We start from the raw sequence: 15,366 nt of genomic DNA on the forward strand, positions 1-15,366 counted from the left end.
TTTGTAAGTTCAGGAACACTGAAGTCGCATACAATAAAATTATCAATGTAAATACGTTCAAATTTCAGAAAAAACTTAGGAAGCTGTTGACTTGTGGCTGTCATTTTGATCATTCATTTGAATTACTAGCAACTCAGATTGAAACTTTAAGATCCAAGAACAGAACCACCTCCATTCTCTTTCTCTCCTAGATCTGTGAAAAACAAAGCATTTGGGAGGAGGAACTCCACAATTATTAACCGTTTAGAAATATCATTGACCATGAGATTCTATCATATAACTTCCTTAAGTGACAAGATAAAGAACTATCTGGAAAATATAAACGACAAAGTCTGTTTCTGATACAGATAGAATAATTACAAATCATTTACAACTCAAATAGAATGCAAAATACATAAGGGGTCACATGAGAATAGATAACTGTCATTTACACAAATAATGAACACCCAGGGAACAGAGTGTTTGGATGCAAACATTATGATGAACTTATTATTATGATACACACTGAATGACTTGGTGAATCCAAGAAGCAGGCAGTCTAGCACAACACAATCGTCGTCGTCGTCATTCTACTTGGGAATTCGACTGTGAAGGGAAGTGGCTGAAAGCCAGACGAGCAAGACGGCAACAACACTGCCGAACAAAGCGACAGCCAAGGAGCCAGCAAGATGTCTGCAGAATTTGTCGTACACATTACACACTTCGTTCCAATTAAAGTGGTCGTTTCCCTTTAAACTCGAGTATGCCACTGCCCCTGCTGTCCCTGTTGCTGAGGCCACTATCCCCAGAATCAGCTGCACATGGCCAAAGCATAGTAATGTCATATGGTTGCAGATTCTTTTAAGTGGATACAAATTAAAGAAAGCTTTGAAGCAAAAGAAAAAAGAAGGTTCGTTTGGTGAATTTACTGTGTCCCAGAATATAAAATGGAGGAGGAACTTGAGTTTGAGGTCAGGTCTGGACATGACTGAGATTGATGCGAGAGTGGTGAGGATGCTATAAAGCCCAGCAACAGAGAACGCCGTCACAAAATATCTGCATTATCACATCATGTCACAATCTCTAAATCTTCATTCTTTGAAACGTGTCACTCAGAAATTCAAATATATGGCCTTTTATGATGAAATGGAACATACCAGAAGACTTTGACATTTGAATTTCTGAATATATATATATATATATATATATGTTTAACCCAACACTTAACCAACCAACCAACCAACAATATTTTAAATACGTCCTTACTTGAGACACAAGCTAGTATCTTTAAGTTTACCTTCCTACTTTATATTTTAAACTTTTCCTATTTGTAACGTTATTTGAACCTTAACTTCAGCAAAAAATTTTGAGGCCTAACTATTATTAAATCGAAGTTGAGATCCTATTATCGAATTGAGAATTCTCTAGTGGAAAGACAAGAATAGAAAGAGAATGAAGTGTGTGTGTGTGTGTATATAATGTATTTGTCGCATATTTGAGTAGAAATAGAGGCCAAAAAGATAAGACAAAATAGATAATTATTGCATGAGATCGAAGCACAGAGTGATGCAGGTGTGTTTTAAACCAGAAGCATCTTCTGATGAAAAAGCCTGCATATTCCTTTTTCCAGTCCGCTCTCTGAATTAATATGTTAAATAATTGAATACCAAAAAACAAAGCAATTTGTTCTTTAAAAGCTATCTTTGGATTCTTCCCAAGTCCTGTCACTCCCCTTCTGGCTGCTCAAATATGCGATTGTACCACTGTTTGTCATTTACTATATAAGAAAAAAAAAATGAAAAAGCCAAAGGGACAAACTCTCAACCTTGTCAAAGATTTTAGGTTTGTTCGGTTAACGTAAAAAGAAATAAAATAAAATAGATTAAAAAATAAAATTAAAAATTATAATTCATAAAATTTTTAAAGGGTGTAATAATTTTTATATTTATATTATATATTAACAAGTTTTATCATGTTTGTTATGAGAAAAAAAAATAATTTAATTTATTTTATTTTAATTTTTTTAATTTATTTCTTTTCACTTCTTTCCATAATCAAAGAGCACTTTAATTCTCTTCTTTATTTGTCGTTTCAATATATATATACAGATATACTTGGAGCGAAGTTCATGAAATTAAACCCAGTGCTTAATTATAACTTTCCTCAATAATAAATTTCCACCTTACTCATTGATCTTTAGGTGTTTGGTAAGCTTAATTTTTCTTTTCAACCCACCCAAATGAACTAAAAAGAATCCGTATGCGTAGTTAGGTTATAAAAGCAGTTACTGTGATTTACATTTGAATATTTTTTTCCCTTAAAAAGTTATTTTAACAAACTAATACTTATTTGTATGATTAATAATTGAAAAGCAAGTTTGGACGTATAATAATTGAAAATGTAATGAATTTTATGATATATATATTTGTTTGTGTAATTTGATCTCTTTAAGAGAAAATATTAAACTTTAAATTAAAATTTTTAAAAATAAAAAAGAGCCCATCTATAATTAATTAAGAAGCATTATGTGAAAATTTAAAAAAAAAAGATGAACTAAATTGATAAATAAGCACAAAAAGCCAAAATCCAAAAAAAAAAATCAGCTTCTAAAGTTTGAGACAAAAACCATTTAATTTTCCTACAATTTCTATCCAAACAAGATGTTTTTGAATCCAATTGAAGTTTTAGAACCAAATCCCAGTTTGGACCATCTATAATTAATTAAGAAGCATTATTTGAAAATTCAAAAAAATCTGAACTAAATTGATAAATAAGCACAAAAAGCCAAAATCCAAAAAAAAAAAAAACAGTTTTTAAAGTTTGAGCCAAAAACCATTTAATTTTCCTACAATTTCTATCCAAACAAGATGTTCTTGAATCCAATTGAAGTTTTAGAACCAAATCCCAGTTTGGACCATTCAAATCAAACCCTAGTTGAGTTAAAACCAAACACACCCTCAGTTATAAGTAGGATTGTTAACTTTTTTCCCACAAACCCAGATATCTGATACCACTATCTCACACACGCACATACACCATGATGATGATGGTGATGGTGATGGTGATGATGATGATGGAGCTTAGCTTACATGTAGGCAGGAGAGTATTTGAACTTAGCAGGCTTAGGCACAAGAGGAGGCCCTCCGAGCGGTTGAGTTGGCGCGAGCTCTGTTTGCTGGCTCGTCACTATCACGACGATCGCCACCAAACTTGACGCAAACAGAAGAAACCTCAGAGCCACGTCCGCCTGAAAGTAATCCAACAAGCCCGCCGGAGGAGGAGTAGGCGGCGCCGCCGCCTCAGACCTATATTCAGGGTCGGCAGGCTTTTCTGTGGTAGAAGCCATGTAGCTAGTGATGATGATATGAGCTTGTCGCAGGTCTGAATGAGCAATGATTTAGCTTGGCTGGCTAGCTATTGCATGTATATATATCACTTCTATATACATACATATATATATATATATATAGAGAGAGAGAGAGAGAGAGTTTCCTGCACGACAAGGGATCTCTGGGTGGGTTTGAACATTGGCTCGTTAGTTGGTCCTTATTAGATAAGCCTCATACATCTAACAGTCCTTCAAGATCTTTAATTTCCTCTCTCTTTTCTCTCTCTCTCTCTCTCTCTCTCTCTCTCTCTCCCCAAATGGATTTCTATCTTTCTGTTTTTTTTTTTTTTTGACAACCAATTAATTTCTCTCTCCAGGAACGTAGTGTGTGTGTGAACGTAGTATATATATCTTGTCATGGATCTCACTTTTCATATTTTTAATTTTGACCCCTAAGTAAACCTCAGTACAAATATCTAAATGTAATTATATGTCATATCTTAGAAAATACCCCGTATAAAAGATTCTTCTGTCCAAATTGTTCGAGATTTTTTCCAGCTAAACTTGATCCAAAATGTAGAACACTTATTACTTTCAAAGTTATTTTTTTAAATTTATCTTTGTATTAACTAATGTGTGTATGAGAAACATATATAATTTGACTAGGGTTAACATTCATCTTTAAGCTTTTAAACTTTAAAATTTTAATTTATTTTGATCTCTTAATTTTATAAAAAAATTTCAATCATTTAACCCTATTATTGTTAGTTTCATTAACAAAAATTCTGACATTAAACTAACGGTGTTAAAATTAAAAAATTAAAAAAAAATTTTTATAAAATTACAAGACCAAAGTAAAATTAGAAGTCTAAAAGTATAAACTTTGACTAAATACTTCTTCTCATTCGGATTAAGGGCAAAAACTGAAAGCCATATTATTTTTTCAAGGAAGAAATAAAAAAAAATAACTACTTTTATTAGTATGTAAAATATGATTGAAAGTGTTTTATAATTTATATCAGAGGGAGTATATGTTACTCTTTTTTGTTATCTAAAATTTGTGGCATTTAATTGATGATAAGAATGGACAGAAAAAAAAAACAAAATTTTACATGATCACCTAAAATATTTAATGACTTTGATGATCTTTCAGTGATTACCAACATGAGGACAAATAATAGAAAAATTGTAAATAAAAATTTAATTACTAGTAATAGGTTTCATTTGTGGCCAAATACCATAAATACTATTCCTCCCATCTCAAACTATAGGATATTTTTAGATAAATTCTCACATATTAATAAAACTTCTTAAATACACTTTACAACTTTATCTTTTTAAAGATAAAAATATAAACTTTTAAAAATGCTCTCATTTAATACTTCACTGATGAAATAATATTGAGGAGAGAGAGTATATGATAAGGATAATATTAAAAAGTATTATTAATAAAACTTTATTTTTATCAAAGTATCTTATATTTTGAGACGTTAAATTTTTTTTAAGAGTGTCTTATAATTTAAGACGGAATTAAATCTTCTCCGGCCATGATTTTTCTATTTGTTTTATTTTATTTCAAATTTTAAAAAAGGAGTTTATATAAGACGTTAAAAATAAAGAGAGATGAAAGAGTAAGAATGGTGGTGGCTGATGTTATTATTGTTGTTACTACTATTACCATTTAATGATGTTAATTGTATAATTAATTATTGACTGATTATTGGTGTGAGAATGAGGTAAACATGTTGGTATCTATGGGACTAGAGGAAAGTGACATAAATCGCCACCTGGTGGTCCTTCCTCCTTCGTCTTTAATAATACGTACATAATTAGATTTAAATTACATTGAATAATAAAAATATTAACAAATTTGAGTATAAAAATTAATCTCACCATTTATTAAAACTAATATAAGTTTATTAATATAAATTTAATTTTTTGATTTTCTTTTCCTTTTTTCTGTAGTTAATATAATTGATCTTTTTATCAAAAAATTTATTAAAACTAATATGAAAAGGAATCTATAAAAAAAAGAATCTATCAAAATTGGAGTTCCTTTCTAGCTAAAATGCTTTGATTTGATTTAGTTCATTAACATTAATGTTGTCCCCATTAGTCACCATTGATGCATATACTCTTTTCAAATTATAATATAGGACATTAGTAATTAATTTATGGTTCTTAAAAATATATTAGTTGAAACCTAAATTTTTTAAAAAAATTACATCCTTTTAATTATACTATCATTAAATATCTTATATAAGTATTTTGATAATGATAATTAAAATTTTAATATAATATTTTTAAAAAAATAATAATAAATAAAGTAAAGGCATAATAAACAATAATTATAAAAATTATTTAATGTTCTATATTTAAAAAAAATATGACATCTAATATATGCCTTATAATGTGGTTTGAATGGAGAATAACATTTTATAAAATTAGTTTTTTACAGTAGAATTGACATTTTAACAAAACTTTGGAATTATGTATATCAAAAATTAACTTTTAATTGACTTGGAGGCGTAGGTTTGCAAGAGAGATTACATGTTCAATGGAAAAGATGTCTCATAAGTTGCCCATTGACACCTGTGTAATTTAAGTTATAAGCTCCTGACATTTAACTCACCAAAAATTTTTCTTAAAAAAAAAAAGAAGAAGAAAGAAAGAATTACCCCTTTCGAACGAATGACAGAAATCAAAATATTAGTTCTAAATTAGTTATGGATAATTAAAGTCGATAGAACAATTAACCTTTTAAAAATTAAAATGATGCGGTTGGTTTTTAGGCATTGGGTTACACTAGTGTAAAATTTATCTTTTACAAGAGATTTTTAATATCAATTAACAAGTACCCACTATTGAAAGTAAAGGTGTTAGTATTTTTATAATATTTGCAATCACCATAGAACTTTTAACAATGGCTTAAAATTAAACCACTATAAAAAAAACTTTTAACATTGGGTGTAGTTTAACCTCATATTAAAAAGTTTTAAAACTTAAAAATAAAATAATTTTTTATTTCTAACATGTCACCTTTTGTTGTAAGTGAATTAATATTTTATTAACTTATTCAATTATCAATATTTATTGCCGATTCCTGATTGCTTATATATATATATATATATATATATTATATAGAGTCATATGCAATCATAGAAGACTAGTTTGTGATGTGTATATGTAATGAAACACATGCTCAACATCATCACATTAGGAATAATTGAATTTACAAATGAGATAACTATATTTTTAAAAACAAATTTTATTGTCATTCGAATTAGTTAGTCAATATTTTAATTATAATTTTATACTTTAATTTAGATATTTGATATTGCAAATTCATTTTTTGAGGAAAAAATTGATGACATCCTCACATATTGGGCACATAAATTGTATATAATATATGTATTGGAATTGACTGGCTGGTAATAAATTGTATAAAATATTTATTTTTTGTAGAAAATTGAAAAAATAATTGGAATAGAATTATTTTTTTTAAAAAAATCACTGTTATCGATTATGCCTTTAACCGTTGTTAAAAGCTTCTCTTTTGTCAAAAAATAAAATCAATGAGCAACTTTTCACAGCAAACTTATAATCACTATTAAAAATTTATTTTTAACAATAATTGAACAACCGTTATTAAAAGTTATATATTGTTAACATCTTTTGAAATAATAGTAGTTCTATAATCACTGTTAAAAATATTTTTTATCAACTAGTAAAAGCTTATCATGCAATAATGTTATTTTTGTAATTTCACTGTTAGAGGTGTTATGTTATAGTATAAGCCAAGCCTCTCTTCTATTTTTATTCGTGTCTCAAGTAATTCATCTGATTTTCCTCTTCGATCTTTATTTTTATTTTACATTTTATCATAAAACGTGTACAAAATAATTTGGGCCTAAATTGATTTAAAGAAATTCTATTGACTTTTTTGGGCCAACAGGCAATTTATCGCTTTTAAACATTAGATTTTTGATATTTTGTAAATGATATTTATGATATCTAATCAGCTGTACTTATACACATTATAATTTAGTTCAGGTGAATTATTATTGCATGTAAAGATATTTTTCTTTTACGTATAGTTATTAAAAAAATTGTTTGATAATTCATCAGTTGAACGAAAAAAAAACTATTTATTTAAATTTGATAAAAATTTAGGTAAATAAATAAATAAATTATTTCCTAATTTTAGATCTAGTAGCACTATAGGAAACCTTAAACTTATTTATTGTATAAATTATTTTTTAATTTTTAAAATAGTATAATATTTAATAAAAGCTAATTGTAATAGGTATTTGATCATAAAATAATAGAAACAACATCAGAATTTACAAGTGAGGACAAAAAAATTATAATAAAGGACTCAAAAATTACTGACAACATCCAAAAAAATTTTGATCATTTTTTATAATTTTTTAGATCTTTGTATGTAATTTTTATGTCTTTTCTGTATTTTTTTATTAATTAATAATAAAAGTTAACTTTTATTAATGATAAGTATTAAATTATATATTTTTAAAAATTAATAAAATAATTTGTATAATAAAAAAATTTAGAGTGTATGATACTATTAAATTTAAAATTTAAAGAATAGTTTATTTATTTATTCATAACTTTTATGAGGGAATTAATTATGGTGATGATTTGTGAACTGAAAAGAGTTGAGGCCATCCAATAAGAAGTCTGTAGAGGAATCAAGTACGTAAGTGGATTTGCTTTTCCTCGTTGCAATGATAGAAGTGTTGGATCAAATTTAATAATCAATAAATTATATTTCAAACTTCTAATCACATTCAAACAACTTTTAAAAAAATTATTCGTAAATGAAGATTAATATGAAAATGTTTGTAATTAAAATAATAATAATTTTTTTTACTTATTACTGACTCTTTTTGACAAATAATTGTTTTAGGAGATCTTTGCATGTGAATCTCCCTTAAAAATAGAGAAAATTTGCAATTATGTACTCTTGAGAATAAGTAGTAATCATTTCAAGATCACAATATGTTGAAATTGAATTTAAGGACCATTATTTTTTTACAATGTAAAAAATAATGTTTCGACTAAAACATTCACATCTTAAATGCAAAATTTGGTCACTTATTTTTAGAAGTATTTTAGTCACAACAATATGTAAATTGTATAAAAGGACCTTGGTATTTAAATTTAATTTCAAGATTTTATGGTAATTAATGGTTATTATTGATTTCCACGTGTTGTTATTTGTGATTTTCCCTTACAAATATTGGAATAATCAAGAATTATCCGGACTCTTTACTTTTTACGTTTGCTTGTTCAATTTTACTATTACTGCTGCTGCTATTCTCAATATAAAAGTTTAATAATAGTACTAAAAATTCTAAGAGTTACTTAATTAGACAAATATTGTAAAAAAAAAAAACACACACACACACACAAAACAAATATCACCCCTAGTTGCATGTTATATTTTTTTTTCAAGCATTTCAAGTTATATATATAATAAGTATTGTGTCTCATTAGAAATGAATTGCATTGTTTATAATTATAATAAATAGCACTGTTTGTTTTAATTCTTATGACAAAATCTATTCATAAGAGGTGGAGAGTGGAGATATCTAGGCTGTGTATTTTTGGACTTGTCTTAGACTTTTAGGTTGGAATATTTCATAGGAAAAAAAAAGTTAAATTATGGAAAATAATTATACTTGTTATTCTCCCTATTTTAAAATCAAAACAAATTTTTCTTAAAAAATGGAGGTATGCATGATTTTATCATAATTTAAGGATGCCATGTATAATTTTAAATAAAGTTCATGCAGATTTTTAAAATAGATATAAAATTTGATTTTTTTATAAAATTAATAAAATGTCCATATAAATTAGTTTAAAAATTAAGAATAATCTGCAAGTGAATTGTTTTAATTAGCCATGTAATTTGAACAGTGAATTAAAAGCAAAATTACTAGAAAGAAGCTGAATTACATAAAGTCAAGTGTATTTTGGAGAAGAAGATGATTGAAAAAAATAGTGATATATATATATATATATATATATAAACTTCATGTGGATGCTTCTTGTCCTAGAAGCCTTGTATAGGTTGCTTATCTCAATTCTCAACTCTGAAGCAAATTAAAACTCATTCGAATTGCTAAGCTTGGCTCATATTTAATAAAAATATAAACTCAAATTTCAGTGAACTTATTGATATAATAATTGTAAATATTTTTATAACTGTACTATCTTTTGCTCTTTTCGATCACAATATTTGATATAGAGAGGATGACAAAGAAGTCTTGAAAAGATTAATTAATTCAAGTTAGGTTTTAAATGTCAAATTTTAGAAATTTATAATTTAATCTCTTAATTTGTAACTGTATTGTAATGAATTTATAACTTATTTTTTAAATTTTATCATGATTGAAGAATAAAAAAATTATTTTTTTGTTAAAATTTAGAATATAAGTTGTAAATTCATTACAGTAAAGTTACAAAATTAAGAGATTGAGCTGCAAATTCCTGAACTTTGATACTTGATATTTAATTTGAATTAATTGATTCTTTTAGGATCTCTCTATCATTCTCCCTATGATATATTCTAAAAACCTTGGTTGATATATATAGGGTACTAGATAGATTTTATAATTATTTTCCCATTTACCCTTATTTTATTTATATTTTTTCTGAAAATAATGATGTATTGAAAATTTTAATTATAATTTTTAGAGATTAAAATTTTACCTAATTTTTTAAAAATAGTACAATAATTACCATTGTCTTATATTATAATTGAGAGAGTATAATTTTAGATCTTAGGATTCCACTTTTGAAGCAACGATTCTTTATATTTCAATTAGTTTAATTAGAAAAGCTTGGCTTTAATATTAGGATTTTTCTTAAACAAATCCGACTTTGTTAAAATATATAATAATGGTTGGGACCTACTAGAAAGAATCCAATGATAGATACATTCAATGATTCGTATGTGGGTGGCCTACTTTGTTTTTATTTTTCATTTGTTTATTGTAGAAATATCTTTTGTTAATGTGAAGTTGGCCAATTTCATTTTAACTTGTGAAAATGAATACGTAGCACCTACCATTCTTCTGCTACGAAAGAGTATATATGAAGCTTCACCAAGAAACAAACCATAGCCACTAATAATTAGCAAAGAAATACTACATTCGATTTTAAAAGGTAAGAAACATAATAATCAACTCACATAATTTCAAAAAATTGTTGATTAAATATAATTATTATTCTGAAATTAAAAAATTAGATTAAATTATTCAAGTAATTAATGAAATAGATTTGTCTCGTGAAACTAAACATTAAGTTTTTCAGGAATAATTTTAAAAAATATTTATATTTTTTGAAATTTATAATTTCACTTATGAAAAATAAATAAACATTTAACAATTCCTCTTATACTAAAAAAAGGGAATAATAATCTGAATCCGATCTGACAAAAAGAGAATAATAGTATAGAGAGAGAAGGGGCGCATAATTGGGAGGGAGTTTCTCGGTGATTTGACGTTTTCTTAACCCAAAAAGTTCTTCAATAATAGCAACATAAATATTTTCTATACATTAGATATATTTTCTTCAATTTTTAATACAAGATAAAGTTTAAAAGTTTTTTTTAAAATAATATAATTTTTAATTTTTTATATTTATCTCAATTATTGACTTGATCTCTCAAATTTAATTTTTTTAATTTAATATTTTAAATTTATTTTAATTCGTATTATTTTTTTAAAAAAGTTACATTGTTAAAAATTTTTTAACTTGAATAAATAAAATATTGATGTAGTCATGTAAATTAATAAAAATAAGTATAATTATTTATATATAAAAAAATAAATTTTTTAAAAAAAGATAACAAAACATATTATAAGGGATTATATAGATAAAAATTAAATTTATTTGAAGGTTAATTTATTTTTATTTAGCTACATATACATGTTAAATTATCAATGTACTTTATATATTAAATTATTTTGAGTCAATATGTATTTTAAAACTTAAAAGAACTGCATAATAATTTAAGAAAACATAAGAGATTAACTTAAAAAAATTAAACTTAAGAGATCAAATTGATAGTTTAGACAAATTTAAGGGATAAAAGTTTCATTATCTCCTTTTCTTTATCCTTAATTATAAGATAAAGTTAGAGTAATTAATACCTTTTTAAATTTTACTCATTATTTATTTATTGTCATTTGAATTGTTAGGTAATTTTTTTATGGTTATTAATTGTAAAGAAGGAAAAAATTAAAAAGTTACAATTTTTTTTACAATTTTAAAGTTATAATTAATATTTTTTAACTGAGTACGAAGTTGGTTAATTTAAGGACTAGAAGGAGTAGAATATAATCAATAAGAGTGTATCAAGCTTAACTAATGAGGAATGATATTTAAGTCTCAAGATTAAATTAATGACAGTAAGTCTTTGAAAACATTTTCCTAAAAAATTAGTTTTAAATACCAATTCAAATAGTTGGAAACAAAAAATATCAATTACAAGCAAAGAGTTACATTTAAAATTTAAATGTCTTTTGTTGGCTTAAAAAAATGTCTTCTTTACAATTGAGAGTTGAGACTCTTTAATTTAGATTTGTTTAAGTCAACATTTGCAATTCATTTTTAAGAAAAAATTGTTGGGAACATGTCATCAATTTTATTTTTTGAAACCAAACTGTCATTCTCTCTTAAATATAAATTCCATACTTATTTGCATGATTACAATTACATGAAAAAAGTATTGGAAATTAAAATCTGAAATATATTTAGTCACAGACATTATTTATATTCTCTGCTACAATCTAAATTAAGAATATGCATGATTTATTTGGTATTTTTATTTCTAGAAAAACTTTGCAGGTTTTACTTTCAAATATCTATCAAATGTCAAATAATTCACTCTCATTGCTTTAATTGAAATTGTTGATTTTAAGATTTAACTGGAAATAAGATTTAACTTTTTTTTTTCAATTATATGAAATCTAGTATTATTGTCTCATACTGAAGTACGGCCTTATCAGGAGTTGTTTTCTTGAGACGATTTTTTCTATTACAGATAATTAAAACGTTGACAATATGTGATGTAACAATAGATGGCCATCGATGTTATCGTACAAGTGAAGCAAATATAAAAATTACATCCATTAAATAAATAAATAAATAGCACGTTACGTTATGTGTAGTCACACACAGGACAATTGAATGTAGTAGGTTTTTTCTTGTCAAATTGAACCTCATGACATTGAAATACAGGTTCCTCGATTTTGTTTCCATGATCTTTCATGCGTTTGGACAAAAAGGTGACCATACCTACGCATATTATTGGCATTATATTAAAATAAGAAAAATCTTTTAAAAGAAATATATGATTTCAAGCTGAGCATTTGAATTTTGAATTTAAATTTGGTGAATATTCTAAGTATACCCACTTAATGAGAGTCTCAATTATAACAGTTAGATTTCATAAATGTTTAAAAATTATTAAAGACATTTTTTAAAAATATTTAAAACAATCAACACGATCAAAGCACTCTTTATTTGTATTGTCTCCTTCAAAAATTTAAGATTGGCTACTGTTTTAATATTATATAACAAAATTTTTAATAGCTGTTTAATTAAATTAAATCTTTATTATCATGCCATATAAGACACTCATTAAAGTGCTTGTTGGATCCAAATTCAATTTTTTTTTTTTGTAGAAAAAGATCACCTTGAGAATAATACTCTTACTCAGATATGATAATAGTTAAATTTAACTTAAATATCATAGAAGAGTGTCAAAATAGGGAGAATCACCGATAAATCTCATAAAAAACAAATGACACAACAAAGCCATAAATTGGGGTAATTATTTTGAAGCTCCTAAAGAATCATATGATATTAATTTTTCTTTTTGAAGAAATGACCATAATACTTTCAAATGTAAATGACAATCTAAGAATAGCAAATAACTATTTTTATTAAACGAGTGGTTGCAGTATTGTAAGAAATGATTACTTCTATTTCTCAATATTTACTAAATAAAATTGAGAAATGAAAGTAATTATTTTCTATATTATTTTAGTCACTCGCTTAATGAAAATAATCATTTAATTACTATGAAACTGTCACAATGATTCAACATTTATGAAATGAAATATTGAGAAATCAAAGTAATCATTTCCTACAATATTTAGTCACTTACTGAATGGAAGTAGCTATTTACCATCATGAAATTGTCATTTACTTTTTTTTTTTTTTACGTTTCAACATTTTGAAATAAATTAAGAAACAAAAATAATGTCAAATAATTATTTTAACCACTCGCTTGATAAAAATATTCATTTATTACTATGAAGTTATCATTTACCTTTAGAGCGTTATGGTTATTTTGTGAAAAAAAATAACGTCAAATAAATCTTTAAAAACTTCATAATAATTACCCTATTTTATAGTCCTCTTTTATCATTTACTTATTTGAACGAGTGTTATTTATCATTCTTCCATGAAAGTATAAAAATTAATACAAAGATGTTAGCAAAGAAGGTGGGGTTGTTTTGGTAAGATAAAACTCATATATATATATATATATATATATATATATATACACACATAGATGGGCATAGTCAAATGCGTGATTGAACTTACTACGAATTTAATGAATTTGGTAGGTTCTCAAGTGCTCGGATATGGTGACTCTCATTCTATCCTCAACCTTAGAGATTTGAATTACACACATATATACTCTCTTTATTTTTATATATAAAATATTTTTTAAAAATTTATTTTATTCTTAAATATAATGAGTGACAATAATATTTTTAAATAATTAGATAATTTTATTATTCTCTAAAAATAAAATAAATCATTAATTGTATATTTTTTTTACCATCATCATAATATTAATTATAATATTATTAAAAGTAAAATTGAGAAATTATTGTATTTTTATGTAAGTTTAATTAAATAATAAATATTTATTTGTATGCAGAATTTAATTAAAAATACTTTATATATAGAGATGAAGAGAGTATTGAGTAGGTAAGAATTTTTTCCATTCTAAATAAGTATGAAAATAAAAAATTGAGGGGGAAAATAAATTTCAGAGAATTTTTATACACCGTATAGTGTTCTCTCCGTCAAGAAAAAAACTTCAGAGTCTCTTTTCACTTTCATAAAAAAATAAGTACATGTGATCTGTTTAATTTTAAAAAAGAATTAAATTTTAAACTTCGTATTTTTAGTGGGAAGCAGCAGGATCTGCACTTCACCTTAATTTCACTTTCACCAATACTGTAAATTCCGTGAAGAAATGATAGATCCTTGAAGTTGACATTTCAAAATTAATTATATTTTTGAATTTGAACTTTGAAGGAGTACTAGTAAGTATAAGTCACGTTATATATATAATTTATTACTAGTGTAATTTTCCATAAATTTTATATGACGTATAAAATATAAAGTGATAAACATCTTTTAATCCTTTATATTTGATAGAGTTATCAATTTAGTCTTTTAAATTTAATTTCTATTATTATTTACATGGCTGTCACTTTATCATTTTGTTAACCATGTTAATATAAACTAATGATGCTAATTTCTCTCATGAAATTAAGGACTACTTATGTAAGTTTGCAAAATGTTAAAGATTAAAATGATAAAAATTAATTTTAAAAAACCAAATCTATAACTACCCAAACACAAGAATTTGAAGTTACATTATCCGGATATGCATACATAAATTCATATAATTTTCAGAACATTTCGAGATATGTCTATATAAATACAAAGCATGGTGCCCCTTGTTTAGTTTATTTACAAGCAATTAAGATGAATAAAAGAATAAAAAGAAATTAAGATGAAATTACACAATACATGGTAAGTCTTCGCTGTATTTTCAAGTATGTGAGATTTTATATTAATTGAAAATTTATTGTAAATTGTAATTTACAATTATATTAGGCTATTTCCACATATGTTGAATTTCCAATTCTCAATAATTATATACCCCTCAAAGTGAGAAAAAGAAAAGCAGATAAATGCTATGCATTAATTATATTCAT

At 25.3% G+C, this 15,366-nt stretch overlaps 1 protein-coding gene across 1 annotated transcript; it reads right to left on the minus strand.

The window, feature by feature from the left end:
* Positions 1-290: 290 nt before the first annotated feature.
* Positions 291-3,438, minus strand: LOC129293015 (CASP-like protein 1D2). Its single transcript, XM_054930800.1, has 3 exons — positions 3,069-3,438; positions 909-1,035; positions 291-794 (listed from the first exon to the last, which is right to left on the minus strand). Exons 1-3 carry the CDS (start codon positions 3,323-3,325, stop codon positions 570-572), a joined length of 609 nt encoding a protein of 202 aa, XP_054786775.1. The 5' UTR covers positions 3,326-3,438; the 3' UTR covers positions 291-569.
* Positions 3,439-15,366: the final 11,928 nt, after the last annotated feature.

This window comes from Prosopis cineraria, unplaced genomic scaffold, assembly GCF_029017545.1.
Source record: "Prosopis cineraria cultivar Desert tree isolate PC_DT_omini unplaced genomic scaffold, ASM2901754v1 PC14, whole genome shotgun sequence".
Lineage (NCBI taxonomy): Eukaryota > Viridiplantae > Streptophyta > Magnoliopsida > Fabales > Fabaceae > Prosopis > Prosopis cineraria.

Excerpts from the sequence above, each read along its gene's own strand:
- LOC129293015 (XM_054930800.1), bottom strand. The coding sequence starts at position 3,325 with ATGGCTTCTACCACAGAAAAGCCTGCCGACCCTGAATATAGGTCTGAG. Across the intron at positions 1,036-3,068 it reads AAATACTCTCCTGCCTACAT|ATATTTTGTGACGGCGTTCT; the intron begins GTAAGCTAAGCT and ends GTGATAATGCAG. Across the intron at positions 795-908 it reads ATTTTATATTCTGGGACACA|CTGATTCTGGGGATAGTGGC; the intron begins GTAAATTCACCA and ends GGCCATGTGCAG.